This window comes from Balaenoptera physalus (genome assembly GCF_965194825.1).
Source record: "Balaenoptera physalus genome assembly, chromosome: 6".
Lineage (NCBI taxonomy): Eukaryota > Metazoa > Chordata > Mammalia > Artiodactyla > Balaenopteridae > Balaenoptera > Balaenoptera physalus.
Window position 1 is genome coordinate 56,268,071 of NC_138885.1, and position 20,430 is coordinate 56,288,500.

The following is a 20,430-nucleotide window of genomic DNA, read 5'->3' on the forward strand; positions in this document are numbered from 1 at the left end:
GAGTCCCGGACCAGGCGGCACATCTGCACTGTGCCCGACTTGGATAAGCAATTCCTTCCTGGCACGCGAAAAGTGTTTTTTCTCACACACTCAGATCTTCACTATTTATCCCAACTGTGGTAGTTGCAGAGTGGAAGGTAATGTATAGAAAAAGCTATCTCGTGAGCTATTTAATTTTGATACATTTGGATCATGATATTAATTTTTACATTTGATCAGCACCACTGTGGAGGCATTAGAGGGACTTGGGTTTGAATCCCTGGCTTTCCTGCTTTGTGACGTAAGATAACATATCTCTACTTCAATCTCCTCACATGTAAAATGAGGATAATAATATCTGCATTATAGAGTTTTCTTTTTAAAGGATCAACAAGATCATGAATACAAAACTTGAGCACAGTACCTAGTATATATAAAACAGGTGCCCAAGAAATGGTGACTGGAAACAGCCACAGTAAAGAACTACAAAGAAAATATGATATTAAAGAAAATGTGCCAGTAAAAAAAAAGGTTCAGATAAATGGTTTGGAGACCTCTTTTTGGCAATTCACAGTTCTTTTTCAGAATATCCAGACTTTTTCTCTCATTTTGAGAAGTAATCTAGCTTAGTGTTAATAGCAGAGGCCTGTGTCTGAATCCCATTGTGCCTCTTATTAGCTGCGTGACCTGTGACATCACATTGTCTCTCCTTGTCCAGATTTCTTCACTTATAATAAAGAAAACAATAATAACAATAGCAACAGAAGATGAAGCTGTGAGCAGGTTGAGTCACAGGCACCACCTACATACATTTTTCTCATTTCAAGGGGCAAGTGCATAAAATTATAATTTGTGTTAAAAAATGCACATGTATGTGTATAAGGATGAAGTGCCTCTGTCATACATAAGCTCTGGGATGTGCTTTCAGTCTAAAGCAAGCCTCTTGGTTAGAAGGGGAAGGAGAGATGGTTAGCTCACCACTTATACATGAGTGAAGGGAATAGGACTTACATGATCTCAAGAACTCAGATTCAGTAGGAGAGAACTGAGCAGGGCAGAAACTGGGCACTGAAAGGAAGGCTTCAGGGATGGAGACACTGAGCCAGGAGGGTGGTAAGAAGGTTGTCCAGAGAGGGTAGGGGATGCAGGGAGCTACTAGAGAGGGATTTTGGGGGTACCCCCCTGCTCTCCCTCCCTGTCCTTGGTTCATACTTACCAGAACATCTCAGCTGATAGTACTTCGCCTCTTTACTAAATGATACAGAGTAGTACTGACACCTTTCTGGATTCAGCTCACAACTAAGGCACGTCACTTTTGTGTGGTAATTAAGTTGGATTCTGTAAAACCAATGGTGGAAGTTAAGTACTTGATGAAAGGAAAAATGAAAGAAGGAATTGAATAATGCCGTATTCTAGTTTCAAAGATATCAGAATGTCAAAGCAATACTCAGAAACTTTTAAAATGTGAAAAAAATGCATGAATTAATTCATAATAACCTCAAACCTCCCGTTGTCTGGAAATATCACAAAGCATCTAATAAAGTCATGTTCTTTTGTTGACATGTGGGTTGGTTTATCGAGGAATAAAAGCATTCGATAGTAGTTCCAATTTAATATATTAGGACTAGGCAAAAAATAAAAATAAAAAATAAAAACACAAGAGCCAGAAATTGTTCATTAGCTAAAAGGTCAAGTCCACAACTCGATAAAACTCTTACTTATAAAGATTTCTTCCACCTGGCATTCCTTTATGTTCATTACTAATGTAGTATCTGGGAAGAAAACAAATGAAATATATTAATTCTGTTTTTAAGAAAAAGTCAAGTACACTCCATTTAACTCAACACCAAGCACTAGTGTTCACACAAGTGCATGTGCATTAGTGCTTGCCCTTCTTTTATCATTCTTCCCTGCCCCCTCATCCTCAGAAACCATTTGCCCCCCATCATCTCTAAATAGGGGATTCTTTTTTTAACAGACTAAAATATCTGAATATGGGGATTACTCCCTTAATTAGAGTGACAAGGAAAAATTCAAAGAAAGTCTTCTTTCAGAATAATATGACTGGACAACTAGTCTGAAGTTGACACCCCATTTATCTACACTGTTTCCCATATTTTCTGTTTCATAACACAAACCACTCGGCGGCAGGAGCCCCATCCTCCTAAGAGTGGCAGAGCCACTTCTAAACAGGACCTTCAAAAACTGCTTTGAGCAATGGCAAAACTCCTCCGTGGTGAAACCAATAAAGAATTATAAAAAGTGTCTAAGATTCTAATGAAAAACAACACTCCCTATCCCATCAATTCATGTGTGGTAGTTGACAGCCTCTGAAAAGCTTTCCATTCGCCAAAGAGTAAGGCCGAGACATGGACAAATACAATAGCCTCTCCAAGCCTTCCAAAAATCCAGTATCCGTTGAAATTTAACAAAATGCCCCTGAACACTAGTTCAGTGTTCCAAGATGTTTAAGAAAAAGAGGCTCCTGCTCTTCTAATGCAAAGCAGGTAAGAGCAAGAGGTAGAGCTGCTTGGTGGCATGGTATCAAGTCTGCTGAGCATATGTGAAAATCATTAAGGCTTCCGTATGTTAAAAAGAAAAAAGTCCTGAACACATTCCAAATAGACTACTCTTTATTTGTAGAAGATTTTTCCTTATTTCTGGGCAACGAATGGCATGATTATGACAAATATATTGATATACTACTGATTATTAGAATACTTACAGGTAATCACTGGTAAGAGCTTCTATCCCAATGACCTCCCAGGCTCCTTTTGTAATAAATGTGCAATTCTGATGGGATTTTTTAAAAAAAGAGGTTTATTAGACTCTCTCTCTGATCAAAGTTAAGGGGAGGATTAAATCATTTACATCAGGAATTGGGATAATCTCGGTTCTTTTCCCCATCCTACCTTACTGCAGATACCACTAGGGTATTTGAATTAGTCTGATTATTGGTACATAGTGATCAACTTTACCAAATGATTTCCACTTCAAGTTAGTTTCAAAAAAAGGAGATCAACCCGAAATAAATTATTTAAAAATACTCACTTTCTTATCTGTTTGGAAGTGACAAATGTGTTTGTAGCCCTCTTCGTTGCTGATGATCTTGTAGAAGCTATTCCCGTCAGAGGTAAAATGAGGTTCTGCAGGCCTAAACTAGAAAATAATAGGAAACACAAAACATGTTAAAGCACATTAGCCTCATCTCAGTACAACGTTAGCTTCAGAAAGTCCTCCCAACACCTATGCTCAAAACCCATATTTCATTTACTTGCCGATTGCAATCAGAGGGTCTCAATAGAAAATTCTCCTAGAAAATGCAGACAAAAGATCTAACTCCTAGGGAATTTTTGGTGGGGAGTAAATGAAAGAATAAACATGAAGAGGCTTACACAGGACACTCAGCACATAGCAGTGGTTATTGTTACCCTTAGGCATCTTCTGTCTATGGAGAATAACGCTATGGTGTCTTGATATAAGTATGAGAAAATTAGCATTAGCCTTTCAGTTCTAAGAAGTCAATTTCCTCGATGTCACAACGTGCTCTCTTGAAACAGACTAATATTATTTTTGACTGTTTCTAGTTGGAGGTGGTTTGTAATTTGAGGGATTTCCCCCTCCCCCCTGTTTCTTATACATAATTTTTTTGAAAGTCAGACTTAGAAACTCTTTAATCATTTCTGGACTAGATACCATAAGGAATGTCTGTCGTATATTTCATACGGAAACATTCATATAGCTATCGTCTCTATTATAAGCCTTTCCATTTTGCTAAATAGGATCAACAATTTACCCAAAAAAAAATAGTTGTATGGAAATATAGAACAAAATTTCCATTTTTTACAGTTCGATAAAAGATAGTTCTCAGAACATAATGTCGTTTAAGCAGAAGGGGATCTATCCCAGCCTGAAAGGAATATATCTCTTTACGACTTCGATTTCCTTACTACATTTGAGAGCAGGTAGGAGATGGTCTTTTAAAACTGTTGGTTCACTTCACTCTCGCTGTTTCCTCGCTCATCAGCTCCCATTTTGGGAAGGAAGAAAAATGCTTCCCTCTTCTATTTAGTGATTCAAAACGAATGCATTTATGGAGCAAGCTGAGGCGTGCAGTACACTTGGTGTTCTCATTACAGAGCTCGGAAACACATTCCCCTCTCTAGACCTGTGTTCACAGCCTTATCTTTTTAATACATTTCCCTGTTTCCCCTGGATGGAGTTGTGCCTAGTAGAAATGTGTGAAAAGTGGCATCTGTCTGGTTAAATACAGAGAGGAAAAAACATATTTTTTTCAAAGAGTCGTGAGGAAGTGTAGCATGTCTCTTGCCATGGAGGAAACCACTTTTCATGTTGGCAAACCTCTCCCCTCTGCCCAATCAATGCCTGAACAAAAAGGACGTGTGAATGCTAGGGGGCTCCGAGCCCAGCTGGAAGGGGTCGCATTTCTGGACCAGGGGGCTGCACCTCTGTGTTCTGGAAGACGAGAAATCCTTACGTTTTTTATGTCACTTTGTTTCCCTCTTAAAGGGGCTTAATAGAAGTGGTCGTACAAATTAGGGGCGATTCATTCTTCCTCTTTCACACGCGGTGCCATGATGGCTGCAGTGCCTTCGTCGGTTTGCTTCACGCCACCAGCTTGTAGCAACGTGGCTGGTAAGTCTGCACAAGGTGTAGCGTGAGGCATGGGAAGTCACGGAGGGTCACGTGCTTCCTTGGAGAAAGTTCTGCATCCAGGGTATAGTAAAGTGTGAACCCACGTGTGTATGATTCCTCCAAAGAGAGGTGCATAGCAGGTGTGGTGTTGAGTGTCACTGCGTCCCTGATGGGGGTAGTCCTGTCCCCTGTGTTTGTGCAGAGGCTGAGGACGGAAACCGTGTTTTCTGCCGCCGAAGCACCTAACTTCGAACCTGAGGTCAACGAGGACAATTGGTATCTTGGCTGCCTTTCAGCAACGGTTGCTTTTTAACTTTCCAGGAGCTAGAATTCGCCTAGAATATGTCTTTTGTTTTATCTGCTCTTCTCTTGAATTTTCACTCGTCCTTTTACTTTTTCCAACCAAGCATGTTGTATATTCTCTACAAAAAGACATCTCTACAGGGCGCATTAAAATATTACGTGAAAAAAGGTCAACTTCTGTCTCTATTAATAGCAAATAACATAGAGGCCTCGTTTGGTATATCTGCATATTAAATAGCTCTGAGTATCTGATGCATACGACAGAAAACCCCATAACTCTTACAACTTACTCTTCCAACCCAGCCAGTGGTACTCATTTCAATGTGCTGCCGTCCCTAGGGAGGGAAAAATACAGAGAGAAGTGAGATATGAATTCTACTCTTTAGCTGCAATTTGTGGCAATATAAGCAAGACTGTACTCGTAATAAAATAAATGAAAGCTATCTCCATTCACATATTTGTATTTATGATAGTACCTTTTACATAGCTACATTAGAACATTTACCTCTCTTGCCTAGAGCTCTGTCCTGGATGTGTAACTTATAAGCCATCCTGCAAGCTCCTCCACATTTTCAATTCAACAAGTACAGAAGTATCTTTCCCTTATCCCCACCAGCTTGTTCTTACTCCTTCGTTCTTCCCTGGGTTAGTGGCACCATTCACCCAAGCCAGAGACCTGGGAATCACTCCAGACTCCTGGTCTTCTCACAGTAACCCCCTCAGCCCCTATCTTCTAGTTCTTTGACTTCTCTTGTTCTTCTCCACCATTATTGCCTTAGTTTGTGTCCTGTCGGGTTTCCCAGGTCCATTGCCCTGACCTCCTGGTTGGAGACCCTGCTGCTCTGCTCTCCTTCCAGTCTGCCCTCCACCCTGCTCAACCCACAGCTGACCTCATCAGGCAACAGATAGTTCTATCTCATTATAATTCTTTCCTACTTAAAACCCTGAAATAGCTCTAAGTGTCTTACAAGGTAAGGTCAAACTCCTCAGAATGGTGCCTGAACCGTAGCATATATCTCAAACCTCAGTTCTCATCATCGTGCCTCTGCCTCAACCCCTAGTCCGGTGTACCCCCAGACCCTGCAGGCTCCAAGCTCTTCACCCCAGATGCCTTTGCACAGCCTCTGCTCCTAGGGTCCACATGCCTTCATGCTGCCCCGAATATGACAACTTACCCCAGGCTGCTCTAGTCTCCTCCATGTCGTCTCCCATCCCCTTCTGCCTACCCCCAGGCAGGTTGATTATCTTCTTTTGCCCTACATTTCCTTTGTACCTTGCTTATACACTTTTAGAGCACATTTTCCTGATACTGAGATGATTTAATTGGCAGGAAGCAAAGAGCTTGGTTTTTTAGTTTGGATTCTGGCTGTCGTTGTGACCTAAGCAAACTCCTTACCCTTACTGAGCCTGTCTCCACAGTGTCTGGCTACTGTGAGTGTTCAAGAAATGGTAACTATTATTATTGATTTTCATAACAGTCTTCCCTACTAGAAAATAAACATTTTAGGGACAGGCATGCTGCCTAATTTTTTTTTTTCCCTCCAGAGCTATGCACAGAACTTGGAACAAAATAGGTATTCGATGATTGCTACATAAGTAATGAATGAGTGCATCAAGATACAGGGGCAGGCGGTGGGGGGCAGGATTTCTGAGGCAAGAATCTGCCGTGTGCCCAACCAGGGTGGAGCAGGGAGAAGAGGTGTGTGGGCACAGAGCCCATTACCAGAAAAGGGCTTGTAGAGCTGTCCTTGACATATGCCAGCAAGCCTCCCCCAGGCTCTACCCCTCCTGAGGCTGTTGGTCCCAATGGGGCTTTAATTTTGATCCACGGCCTATACCTTGTGGTCTCTGGGCTGGAAACGCCCCCAGCACTTCAAGGTTGGATTAACACTTGCCTTTGCCTTAATGTTGCCACGCTCTCAGCCTGGAAGTTATCTATTTACTTTCTAAAGCTGTTTACTGCTGAATGATAGTCACAGTGTGGTAATAGATTTGTGGCCTCTTGATATTTGTTTTGCTTCACATATACTCGGCGAGTCACTCCCCATTTCCTGAAACACGCTTCCTTGACCTTGCGGCCCCTGGCTTTCTCGGACTTTGTGAATTTTGACATCAAATTCTATTTTCTGGCTTTCCAATCACCACCACCCTTTTCGCAAGTGATAGTCTCCATAACTAAAACAGTATGACTAGTGAGAGCCGATGAGCTAGAAGTACCACCGGGTAATATCAAATTATCTAAAAGTCAGTCAAGAGTTACTCACTGCCTCAGGGTCAGACACAGAGAAAGACTAGAAACTCAAGCTGTATTTCCTGATAACACTCTCCCTGTTTTCCTCCAGCCCTCAGATCACATGTAGCTTTGGAAGCAGAACATCCCGATTCAGCTTTACCACTGAGGAAATCCATCTGCCGGTGGACTCTTCGTAGTCACAGATATCCATGACCGAATAGTTCTGAATCCTCCGGATCCACTGCAAAGAAATCCTTTCTTCGGTTACCCATGTCACATCACACAAGTAGTAATCCCTGAAAGGAGGGAGGGAAGGAAGGACGGAGGGATGGAGGGAGGGGAGGGAAGGAGGGAAGGGAGGGAGGGGAGAGGGAGAATAACTATTTCCAGACCTTGGTACAAATAGATGTTCTGCTCAATGAAATCAATCTTAATAGGAATCCAGTTTTAAATAGTTGTTGAAGCCATTTAACACCGTAGTATTTTACCCTTTCTTAAAGCTTAAAGTGTAATTTAATTTTGAATGGAAATGCAAATATATCTGACAGGAAGAACAACAGCTAACATCCCACGGAGGTGTAACATACATGCCATGGCTCAGGACTTTGCAAGCCCACAACTGGCCTTTGGTGGTGCCAGGGTGTCAAGGGTGATATTTTCCCATCTCTTTTCTGCTGTCTGGAGGGGCCATTACAGGGAACCCAGGGACACTGGTTGAGATTTTATTCTTTTCTGGTAATTTGATATGTTTCTCTAAAACATTCTTCCTACTAGGGAGAAACTACAGTTGACCCTTTTCTCAACTTCATTTTCAAAGGGGAAAAAATGGACTCACATCTCTGCAAAGTTTGAAAACCAAATAATTATATCCTACAAATCTTTTCTCAAGTGTCAAAATATAAATCGTGTGAAGAAATTAAGGAAACTTTTGGTATTTTAACATAAATTTATATAAATAGAGATATCTCGAGCAGTACATCCTCGTCCAACAAAAACCTTTACCAGTGTTTGGAACTACATTTTGAGTGATAAGTGAGATGCATGGAATTCCTAATTTACCTTTCTGCTAGCCTCCCTAAATATTTGCTCTGGATAATTTATTTTATTTTATTTGCTCCCCACACCCTCGTGCGATTTTTGTATGACTCTTCTTAAATCATTCCTGTCCAGTGTGTGATCAAAACCTTGCTCCCAGGGGCTTCCCTGGTGGCGCAGTGGTTGAGAGTCTGCCTGCCAATGCAGGGGACACGGGTTCGAGCCCTGGTCTGGGAAGATCCCACATGCCACGGAGCAACTAGTCCCGTGAGCCACAATTACTGAGCCTGCGCGTCTGGAGCCTGTGCTCCGCAACAAGAGAGGCCACGACAGTGAGAGGCCCGCACACCGCGATGAAGAGTGGCCCCCACTTGCCGCAACTAGAGAAAGCCCTTGCACAAAAATGAAGACCCAACACAGCCATAAATGAATAAATAAATAAATATATAAAAATTAAAAAAAAAAACAACCTTGCTCCCTTTGGTCAGAAGAATTCCAAAGGAAATTTTTCATCCCACCCCTTCCCATCTGACCCTATGGCTGTATCCGTTCACCCTAACATGCTCCTTTGCTCTTTCCTTCATGGGCTGTGCCCACACCTCCTCTTGTCAAGGCTCTCCTTGCTTGACTGCAAACTCTCTGAGGCTGGGCCACAGCTGTCTGGTTCACAGTGTATCTCCAGGGCCTAGCAGACTACCTGGCACAAAGCAGGTGCTCAAGAAAGTTCTGTGGAATGCAGCACTGAACAGAGGGGGAAGTCCTGTCCCATCCTCGTGACCTAAGTAGCTCTGTTCTTCCTCAGAATTCACAGATCCCTTCCTGTCCCCACTCCCTTCACAGACACTAAATCAAACAACAAATATTTGTTGAGAGCTTAGGATGGATCAGGTGCTAGATAAAGCACTTTCAGCCCCTCACCACTTCACTATCTCCCTTGGCGGGGCAGGACACTCACTTTGTTAATACGCCCAGGGGTACCCGGGCCTCCAGGCTCTCTCTGCTGCAGGTGGCAGGCACTGAAAGAAGACCAGAACCCCTCACCGAGCAGCAAAGCACCACCTTCACACAAACAGGGACTCCTCTCCATTTCAGTCCTTTCTCTTGCTTATTAAGAACTGTACACTGGGCTTCCCTGGTGGCGCAGTGGTTGAGAATCTGCCTGCCAATGCAGGGGACACGGGTTCGAGCCCTGGTCTGGGAAGATCCCACATGCCACAGAGCGGCTGGGCCCGTGAGCCACAACTACTGAGCCTGCGCGTCTGGAGCCTGTGCTCCGCAACAAGAGAGGCCGCGATAGTGAGAGGCCCGCGCACCGCGATGAAGAGTGGCCCCCGCTCGCCGCAACTGGAGAAAGCCCTCGCACAGAAACGAAGACCCAACACAGCCAAAAATAAATAAATTAAAAAAAAAAAAAAAAAAGAATTGTACACTGTCCAGTCTGCACGACTGGTGTCCCTTGAACACCCTGTGAGGTTTTCCACATGCCTCCCTTTGTCAACCTGCCCTTCTGTCTGAAATGACTGTCATGCTTTAACTTCTTCAGGATTTACTCAAATATCCCCCACCCGTGAGGCTTTCTTGAAGACCCCCTCCTTCTACACCGCTATCACGGGTCTCATGGTGCTTATCACGAACCGCCAGGCTGCGGAGTCTGAGAGGGTGAATGCCGCTTCGCCGGCCCAGGAGCAAGGGCGCCTCATCTAGTCTAACTGCCCGGTACTGAGCCCAAGGCAGAGGCGTTGAGAAAATGGAAAGGCAAACCAGTCACCCCCGGGGTGGGTAGGGGATAAATACTTGCAAAGGGAATGGAAGAATGAAACGCAAGATAGAAAACAAAAATTTTTGAAATGAACTCTCTAGACCTGGGGTCAGAACACTTTTTCAGAAACGGGCCAGCCAGTAAATAGTTCCAGCTTTGCGGGCTACATGCTCTCTGTCACAGCTACTCGACTCTGCCTTGGCAGCACCAAAGCAGCCAGAGACAGTGCGTAATGTATGAGTGTGGCTGCGTGCCAACGAGATGCTGAGATTTGAAGTTCATGTAAATTTCACCTGTCACACAGTATTATTCTTCTAATGATTTTTCTTCCCAACCGTTCACAAAGGTAAAAACCGTTCTTACCTGGGGGACCATCTAAAAACGGGTGGGGGCAGGATTTGGCTGGCAGGCCCAGGGTTGCTAAGCCCTGTTCCATACCAGTAGTTCTTATTGTTTTATGTACCTGTCTCTAGGGGGGAAAAGGGTGGCATGGAGTCTGCGGCCAGCGTTGGCAGGATGCCCTCTTCCCTGGGTGATTCATTGAATTAATCACTCCACCTCATGCAGTTGCTCTTAGTAGTGGTTTTCTTTCCAGGTAGTAATAGGTACCTTATTTTAAGTAGCTTTAATATACCCAAAGAAACATTTACACAAATTAGGGGAATTAATATCACACAACAGACCTTTGTTACATGCCTACTCTTTGCAAGACAGCGGCCACTTTACAAAGGGATACCCTGTGTCATATGACTCTCAAGCACAAGTCCCTCCCAGTGCATTCAAATATGATTTGCTTTATAAAATTCAGTTATTCCGTCTATATACACTCTAGAGGAATACACAGATTTCATAGAGTGAGGAGTTTTATCCTGAAAAGAATTAAGAGGGTGAAGCTAACCAGCAATGTTTACCAGAGGGATGGGTGGAGGTTCCGCAGAGGGAATGACTGGGGGCAGGAAATCTGAAGCCAACGGCTTATTTTGAATCCTGATTCCAACCCTGTCCAGTGTGTGACCTTGAACGAGTTACCTAACCTCGCTACACTTCTGTTTACTTGTCTGCAAAACATGAACTCTAACATTCCTCCTGCATAAGGTGATCATGAGCTTTATGTCAGCCCTTAGATGAGCTCCTGGCCCACAGTAGACTCCACATGGGTGTGAACCGTCCTTATGTACAGAAATTACTTCATTGCTTTAGTATTCAAATCAATCGTACTCCTCTTGGACTAATCCTGTTGCAGAAGTTAGAAGAGCTTGTTGAATCACGGTGTCTAACCTGGGAAAGGCAGTCAGTGGCTCAAGGGAAGGCCAGGCTGCCTGTACGGTCCCTGGTTCCTCTTCCACCCGTCCCCCAACCACTCTAACCAGTCTATTCAGTATGTGCCTCTCTGTTTTTACAGAAGAGAATTGGCATGTTGTGGAAAGTATACTTGATGACCCTGCTTGTTGGATTTTTCTGGTCTTAAGTGGGGACTTAAAACGTCCAGTAAAAATTACAATTAAGCCCTTGGTTTCCTTATATCTTTTTCATGACTCACTGACATCCCGGCCTGGTGTGATCGCAGCTCCAGGCTGGGTTATGCACCCTCATTCTGTCTCCCCTCAATTCCAAATCCTAAAGAGAAACTGATTGAAGAGAAGCGCGTTTATGTAAGAATTCAAAATTTACAGCCCGCTCCACTGGTGAACCGCCTTCATGGAGCCCTCACAGGGTGCAGAGTACACCTTGGGCTGTGGAGAGTGACAAAGGTAGTGGAGGATACAGGTTCATGAACCTTTGATCTAGAAATGGGCAGGGAAGATGCCAGATGCATGTGAGTTTCCTGGCAGACTTCCCAAATTCCATCGCTCAATGTTTTCAAATGGAGAAAAGTTACTTTCATATGGCTGATTGCTGAACCTGAAGCATAATTTTTGGCTCTTAGTAGATAAGGTTATTTAGTACCAGGAGACCCAGTAATCATGTTAAAGGGTTTTCTTCCCACCTCACCTGCCCCTTTCCACTAGGCCACTTTAGAAAAGAAGAAGGCTATTTGGAGTCCACTTTCCTAAAAGAACCCTTGGAAAACGTGTGCATGTGTGTGGAGAGCCTCATCTTCCTGTAGGATTTCAGCTGCTGGATGCTCTGATGAAAGGATGAGGCCTAAGGAGAAAATTAGTGATGGGTGCGCGGGCAGAGGAGGGCCTGGCTCCAGAAGCGAGTGAATTACTACGAGACAGAACAGAAGGTGCTGGGCAGCTGAAGAGGCATAACTTGCCTGCATTAACTTGGCCCTGCTGATCTCTGCATGAGGCTAGAAAACGAAGCACCACCGTGTACTAGAACATTTTTCTCCAGAGGGGCCCTCAAGCCTGGTTTTAGCAAAGCTGCAGCTGTACTGGTGCTAACAGAGACCAGAGCTGGGTTTGCAGTTTCATACACAGCACATTCCTGTAGCATTTCCAGAAATGCTTCTTTGGTGAAATACGTTCCCCAGAAAATACCCACAGTGAGTAAGGCAGCCCTCACCACGAGTGTGGCGTAAAGAACTGCAAAGAACAAAGACTTAAGGATTCATTCATATAGGGTGAAAAATAAGTCCTTAAACTGCTTAAGTTTCCTGAGCTCCGAAATTCACAACTGTGCCTTGGAAAGTGATTTCTAAGTGGGAAAGATGCCATCTCTTCATCTGTGAAATGGCCGTGAAAATGACACCATAGGCAGCATGTGGGTAATAAATGAGACAATGAGAGCAGAGCACCACGCACAGTCCCCAACATAGGAAGCACCCAGTACATTTTAATTCAACTATTCTATTACTCTGGCCCAGCAAGTGTGGGCCTCTGTCCTATTCCCAAGCTCCCATGCTAAGTTGCTGTGTGATCTTAAGCAAATGGGTCTACCTCTCTGAGCCTCAGATCTCTCCTCTGTGCCTCACAGTGGTGTTCTGAGTGTGTTCCGGAACCCCGGTAGGTTCTGTCTATTCTGAGACTCCTGGGGGAAGGAGAAGGCACAGGGGCTGGGCCTATAACCCGAGCAGCCACCTGCCGTTTGCTTACTGGCACCCCACCTCTGTTGTATCTCACTTGCACAAAGGTTTCTCGCTCCTTAAAAACACTTGTAAGGTCCAAAGCCCCTTCCAGATCTAAAATCTGTCAGCGTGGGAGCTCACGGCTCATCCTCCCTTCAGACAGATGTTGGGCGTAGACCAAGAGGGCACGCAGGGCGTGCTGCTCTTTCCCGGGCAGCCCCGAGCTTGTGCACGCTCGGTGGTCCTCCCACTCCGGTCCTCCTCCTCCCCACCGTGCCCTGTCCAATTCGCTCATTCTCCAGGATGCTTTCTTTGATCCCTGGGGTCACGGAAAACCCATCTCCCCCTCCTCAGGATGCCTCCAGCCTTTGTTTATGCCTCTGTCATAGGCGCTCTGGGAGTCATTTACTGACATGTTTTCTATCCTCCACCCCATCCTAAGTGCCAGAAGGCAGACTCAGCCCTACAGGACATCTGTGAGTGTAAACAGTGGGTGCTTAATCAATGTTGATGGAAGAGGTGGCTGGACGGGACCAAAGAGCAGATTTTAGAACCTAAAAAAAAAAGTTTTTAGTTGACTGATAATTAATTTTCCCTCGGAATAAACAGGTTAATATAGATATTTCTAAGCAAGTAAATGAATTAATAACCACAGAGCAAAGCCTCCAGCATGCCTGATGTAGTAAATGCAACCCCGAGAAGGAAAATGCTTCCATATGGCTCTGATGATAACTTCAGGCATCTGAGGGCACCAGCTGAATTCACACAGAGGGAGAGAGAGGCACCTCGAAGAGTGCTTACAAGCTCTTTCTTTCAAGTCAGAAAGATTTGAATACAGCCCCTTACTGGGTCATTTTCTTAACCTCTAGGCCTCATTTTCTTATCTGTAAAACAGTCATATAATAATAGTTGCTGGAAAGAGTTACTTAAAGACTAATAAGATAAAGCGTGTGATGCCCTGTGTCTGGCACGCAGAGAGTGTTCAATAGATGCTAGTCACTATTTAGAAGCAATGATAAAACCAACATAAGTAATGGAAAAGAAGAGAGAGCAGCCTGATGGCCAAAAGTTTCATGCAGTTTGGTGTTTACAGGAAACTAAAGGAGGGGCTGAGAGTTTCAAACCACCAAGGATCATTCAAGCAAATGACACCTGGATGCACATCGGTGTGTCGGGGGTGCCTAAAATTAATCCACGGTCTCCCTGAATTACTCTAGGTCTTACCAGGCCCTGCAAAGCCCCGTGTGACCTGACCTTCCTCCCATCACTCCCCTCTCCGCCCAGATGCTCCAGACTCTGTGGCCTCCTTGTAGGGCCCCTACTGCACCAAGCACGCTCCCTCTGCAGGGCCTTTGCACCTGCTCTTCCTCTGCCCGGATACTGCTCCCCCAGCTCTCCATGGGGCTAGATCTTCCCCTCTTCCTTCACATCACTGCTCACGGGCCTCTTATTAGAGAGACCTTCCCTGACCTCCCCCCAACCATCAGCATCACGCCTGCCCTCCTTTGATTGTCTTCACAACATTTCACATAACTTTATTTGTTTACCTGGCTGCTGTCCGCCTCCCCTACTTGAGTGGAGGCTCCATGACACCAGAGGCTCTGGCTGCCCTATTCATTCTGCAACCTCACCCCTGGAAGCCATGCCTGGCATGAAGGCATGAAGTTGAAACTCAGCAAAGAGTGTGTATGGTCAGGCCACCCAAGATGGCTGTTCTCTTGCTCTCTGTACATCCCCTGCTGGACCAGTCCCTGCTCCACCTAACACCTACTCCCCCGAGTAACCTTCCTACATACTCGCCCCATGCTCCAGCCAGTGACTCTTAACAAACGGGAGGTGAGGGGCGTGCCTCTCCGCTGGTTTCCTTGGTAAATAATGAGCCAACCCGATGTAATTCTCCCTGTAACTGGCAATCTCCTCTTCCCCCTGGGAGCGAAGGCTGCTGCCATGTCCTGCCCACCGTCCACAGCAGCACGCTGTGGGGTGTCGCTCCAGGACCTTGCTTCAGATGTGTAAGCTCCCACACCCGTTAAACCACGGATGTCTTTGTTGCTGACTCTGGGTTCTTTCTTTGGTCTTAAAGCTGGGCAAGTGCAGCCCAACAGAGTGGTTGAATGGAAGAATGAATGATGGGCTGGGCCAGGTGACACCATGAGATACTGCCATTGGTTCTGCCATTCATTTTGAAAGTGTTCTCCCTGGGAGCTGTGGAACTGTTTACAACACAAGCATTTGGGTCAAGAGTCTTACCCTATTAACACAGAAGCAGGAGGAAAGATTTGTTGGGAAGTTGCATTGATGTCTGGGCTGAGAGTGGTGGTATTTACAACAAAGAACTTTACAGTTGGGTTCACAGCTCCTGCCTAGGAAAAAACAATCACAGAATTGGTATTGACAAAAGATATATACATAACATCATCACACAAGTTTAAAGCTGTACAAAAATGTCTGCATTATGGCCATAAAATTATAAACAATCAGACACTTTCAAACAATTTAATACAGATAAAATGAACATAAAGGAGAGTCATGAAATGCAACCTTCTCATGTTCAGGCAGAAATACATATATGACTCCCGTTTAAGTAATGAATGCTCATAATTTATGCGCTTTGAGCAAAAAAGGATAAATTTGTTAAAATCAATTCTTTTAATTTGTAAATATACCCTGACTCCAGAAGACAAGAAGACTGATGGCTGACCACTAGGAAGAATACCCTGGGTTCAGCCAAAGACACAATCCCCCAGGAAAATTAGTTTACCTGAGCCGAGAGCCAAAATGCTGATTAAGAAGCCATCACTTCCACTCCAAATTCAGGTTCAGTACTTTGGAGTTTTACAATCAATGTTATGACAGAAATCTATAAAATCGTTTTATATATACACATAGATTTTCAATTGACAAATTAGTTAGAAATAATATGATATTTTTAGTGAGAACACTCTATGGTATTTCTTTGCCAGTTGCACTCTTCAAAAAATAACATTCCACTGAAAATACATCTCCATATTTAGTCTCTGATTTTTTTCCTTTTAACTTCCTCTGTCTCCCTAAAATGGCAGCTCTTCATAAAGCAAATTGAGGGAGTCGGTAAAAATAAAAATCCCTTTTCCCAAATTGCTTACAGCAAAAACACTTTCCTATTAGATTTTCCTATAGATGATACTGTGGCCATTGTTATTATGACACTAGTGAAACGAAGAATCCTGGTTCCTTCCTAAACCTCCCTCTTCCTTGGCTTATACTGCTTAATAAGGCTCTTCAGTTTTCATAAACATGCATCCCGGAGGGGGAAACAGTCTTGAAAACCAAGACATGACACTATTATTCCAAATGTAGGATGGGTGAAATTTACATTAGTGCCAAATCTATAATAGAACTACTAAAACTCATCATGTATCTGTTAGTTAGTAATACCACCTGATATATAACCCCGCTCTTCAACTTTATCTAGGGCACAATCCAACTTCTACAAATGAGATGAGCTTGTGTTTCAATCACAGCCTCTCTTTTCCTCCTTTCAAACATTTTCATTCCCCCTACTTCTTTCAAAAGCATTTTCCCCATCTTTTTCGGCTTGTCATTCTTCAAAGTTTTTGGAGAAATTACAAAACCTTAAATCACACTCTTTCCTGGGATAATAAAAATACTTTAAAATTGCCACATGCTGTTGACTTCAGCAAGAGTAATCACACAAGCTGTTGAAGAGAGACTGACAATATTTTCATTAGCAGGAAAGGATTAAATGAAACCATTCTCTTCCCATCAAATCATGGAACCACTATATGAACGGAGCACAGACCTTTGGATAAGGAATCTGCATGGTCTTTGGGTACTGCAGTGACTCATCAGAGTAGAAGGAGTATTCAATCAGTGGGACTTCTGTGTCGTTAAATTGGGCATATGCTAAAAAAGTGCCGTTTGGAGACCACCACAGAGCGGAGTAAGTACTGAAGACTTCCTCTGAAAAAAGACAGAAATTGTTCTGTTACAAGAAGTAGCTGATAAATTGGCTTTGGCATTCAAAATATTGTTCTCATTAGCTTTAGTAATTACAGTAGAGTTCAACTAATGAACCACTTTGCATTTGCTGGGCTTCCAAAATCAGAGTAATACGAATGAATAAAAATAAAATCTTCAAGGATAGAGCTGGATTGTAAAAATAAGTAACCCGTTGGACCACTTTTGAATATTTTAGCACACAATATTTAATATAAACTCTACATTTTTTTCTTTATCTTATAATCCTCTAAATTTATGCCGCAAAACATACTAAAAGTAAATTTCACACAAGGGGCTGATTCTCCTTTCTAATTTTCAAACAGTCAACATGCCAGCATACGCTCCCCAAGTGGGCTCAGTTTGTACTGAGCCCGCAGGGTACTGGTGGGTGGTGTGTGGCTCCAGGCTATCAAACCAATATGGTGCCCAGAGTTTACTACTCTTGGCACAAAAGGCGTGAGAATGATGGATTTAGAATGGAAGGGAGCTCCATGAGACCCCTACCAAGAAACATCTCCTTTGCCTCGTCTAGAAACTGAAGACTCCCTTGGATTAACACCCTCCTCTGGTCTATCAGCTGATGGGTGAGGGAAGACGGTAAGATGGAAGCAAAATGAAAGGAAAGGTTTTGCTTTCTTGAACAATGCTGCACTCGTTCTCAATCTCTGGCAAATGTAGCTCCGTCCTATGTTTATTATGGAGTCTATTCATGGGACTTCCAATCTCTGCCTCTTAAAATGTCAAAACCTCTTTTACCAACTGGGAATAGAGGATTCAAGTAGACTTGATGGAGCCTCCTAGTCCTTTACACAGAGTTAATCCACACATTTCATGTTGTGCTGCAAGAGGAAAGGTAAAAGCAAAAGCATAAAAACTTGAATATTAGAGTTAGGAAATCATTTATCCCAATCGCTTTTCTGATTCTTATGGCTTCTTGACAAGTTGCTTCCAAACGCTTGTTTTCAATTACGACAATGGTAATGGTAGTAGGAGTAACAGTAATAAAAATAACAATAATAATAAAATATAATAATTATAATGATGAGCGGCTGCCATTTAATGCCTGCTGACCATACACTGATAAGTAACTGACATCTATTACCTCGGTTAATCCTCACAATAACTCCTTGTGCAGATGAGCAAAGGGGCAGGCAGGCTTAAAGCGAGGAAGTAATTTACTCAGGAGCACATGACCAATAGTTGTTAAAATCAAGAATGAATCCAGATTTGTCTGGTTGGAGACCATCTTCTACTGTTCCTTCCTGCCTATTTCAGCACTTCTAGTAACAGAAAACCTTCTACTTGATCAGGCAGCCTGCTCCCCCTTTGACTGCTTTCTACGTATATCACTGAGTTACATTTATGCAGCAATTTAGAATTTACAAAACACTTATCTAATTGAAGCCTGGGTGAGTCTATGCATAGGCTATTTTACAGAGAGGACAACTAAGGTTTAGAGAGATAGAGTGAATTGACAGAGACAAGAAGGCAGGCCTTGTGATTCTGAGCCAAGGGGGTTTCTCACTAAGAACTTCTTCATATACTGAGTTCATGTCTCATTCCTTATAGCTTCTACCCATTGGTTCTAATCTAAGATCAAGATGCAGTTCCATAAAATGAATACAATGACAGCAAGGTAATGCTTTGTAAAATCACTTTTAAGTACAGGTGGCAGGTAGGAGTCTATGATTTGATTAGTAGTTATTTAGAATACTGAACACTTTATCTATCTATTTATTTATTTACTTTTCTTTTCCATTATGGTTTATCACAGGATATTGAATATAATTCCCTGTGCTATACAGTAAGACCTTGTTGTTTACCCATTCTATTTATAATAGGTTGTATCTGCTAACCCCAAGTTCCCAATCCATCCCTCCCCCACCCCCCAACCTTGGTGACCACAAGTCTCATCTCTATATCTGTGAGTCTGTTTATGTTTTGTAGCTAAGTTCATTTGTGTCATATTTTAGATTCCACATATAAGTGATATCATATGGTATTTGTCTTTATCTTTCTGCCTTACTAGAATACTGAACACATTTTTCCATATCAATGATGTGTCAAAACCATTATTATAAAACTACTCTGGTCAACCTCAAAGTCCTAAGAATGAAGGGATCATGGGTAAGGAGAAAGAAGAACAAAGAAAGAAGAAAAAGATATCCATCCCTTCCTGAAGTTGGCTATGAACACGACGGGTGTCTGTGGCACTCCCACCACCATCCTGTGATAACTCCCATCCTGCCACTCACTCTGAATTTCCTTAGGTACCCCTGGGACCTAGTTTCCTCCCTCTAATAGGATACTTAATTCACTCCATGACAGTTTTTGTTGGCTTCTTTGTCTCTCTCTGGGCTGAATTCCCTGAGAGCAACAGTTGGGTAGCATTTGTCTCTGTGTCCCCAGCACCTGGCACAGCACCTTGTAGGTGGTTGGCACTCAATGTGAATTGCACTGAATTAATCACAATTCCCCCCACCCCCGCCACTGTCAACACTACTGCCTCAGGGGGGTAAGGAGTGCTCCATCTTCCTAAATTATTTCCTTCTCTATCCCCTCTCATCTCACCAAAATTCTCATTTTCAGCTCTGGGTTAGGTAAACTACATTCATACTCAAAAGTGACTGTAATGTAATTAACTTCATCCTAGGAGATAAAGTATTATCATTTTTTTTTAAAAAAAGAAAACACTTATTAACTAAAGTAAAATAATAATCAATTAGAAAATCATAAAATAAAGTGAAAACAGAGAAATTGAGAGAGAAAGCTATTTGGGGACCCAGGGTGGGGTGGCGGCCCAAGTCCCAGAATACAGGCTCCTCTGTGAGTGTCCCTCCCCAGTGTGGCACGTGGCCCTGTTTAGACCTTGCAGCTTTGTTTGTCCATTTACTTATGAATCTACAGATTCTCAAAATGTACTCTCTTTTGATCCCAACAGGTCTTCATGGCTACAGTGGAGAGGGTGGTTCCATAGGAAGGTGATCCAATATGTGGAGAAGCAGGTGTGCCCTTTTCTAAGTATGGAGCATTCGTAAACATCCAAAACCAATTGTAGGAATTTCCCTGTAGGGACTAAAGTCCCGTTTTTAGAGACAGGCCCACATTGGAACTGTGAAGCCATTCTTCTGCTTGTGAATGGCTTAGTCATGAACAGGCAAAGTGAGATCCCTCCAGCTATTATCTACCTTAGAAAGAACCTTAGTGTTGGAGTGTTTTTATCTTAGAGCTGCCCAGCTGTTCCGAGGAAGGGTCAGTCACAGCTTTGGGAAAAGGCTTTATCCAGCTCACGCTGGGGATCCTGGAGGTTGTGCTGTGCTGTCCAACAAGTGTTAAAGATGTTTTTCAATATCTAAGTGACAAGTGATAGTAAATTTCATTGTAAGTTTTAATCAAACACTTGTTTCTGGGCCATGGGAATTTATCTTTCTTTTAAAGTGTTTTCTGTCG

General features: G+C 43.2%; 1 protein-coding gene across 4 annotated transcripts in view; it reads right to left on the reverse strand.

The window, feature by feature from the left end:
* Nucleotides 1-20,430, reverse strand: part of DPP4 (dipeptidyl peptidase 4) — a 77,116-nt gene that overhangs the window by 24,859 nt on the left and 31,827 nt on the right. For all 4 annotated transcript variants that reach the window (XM_082464987.1, XM_082464986.1, XM_082464985.1 and 1 more), the window contains exons 9-16: nt 16,781-16,941; nt 15,229-15,341; nt 7,332-7,467; nt 5,229-5,273; nt 3,031-3,138; nt 2,705-2,772; nt 1,698-1,751; nt 1,196-1,317 (exon numbers count right to left, since the gene is read on the reverse strand). In XM_082464987.1, coding sequence (XP_082321113.1) covers nt 1,196-1,317; nt 1,698-1,751; nt 2,705-2,772; nt 3,031-3,138; nt 5,229-5,273; nt 7,332-7,467; nt 15,229-15,341; nt 16,781-16,941 — 807 coding nt within the window. The remainder of the gene's footprint in view (nt 1-1,195; nt 1,318-1,697; nt 1,752-2,704; nt 2,773-3,030; nt 3,139-5,228; nt 5,274-7,331; nt 7,468-15,228; nt 15,342-16,780; nt 16,942-20,430) is intronic.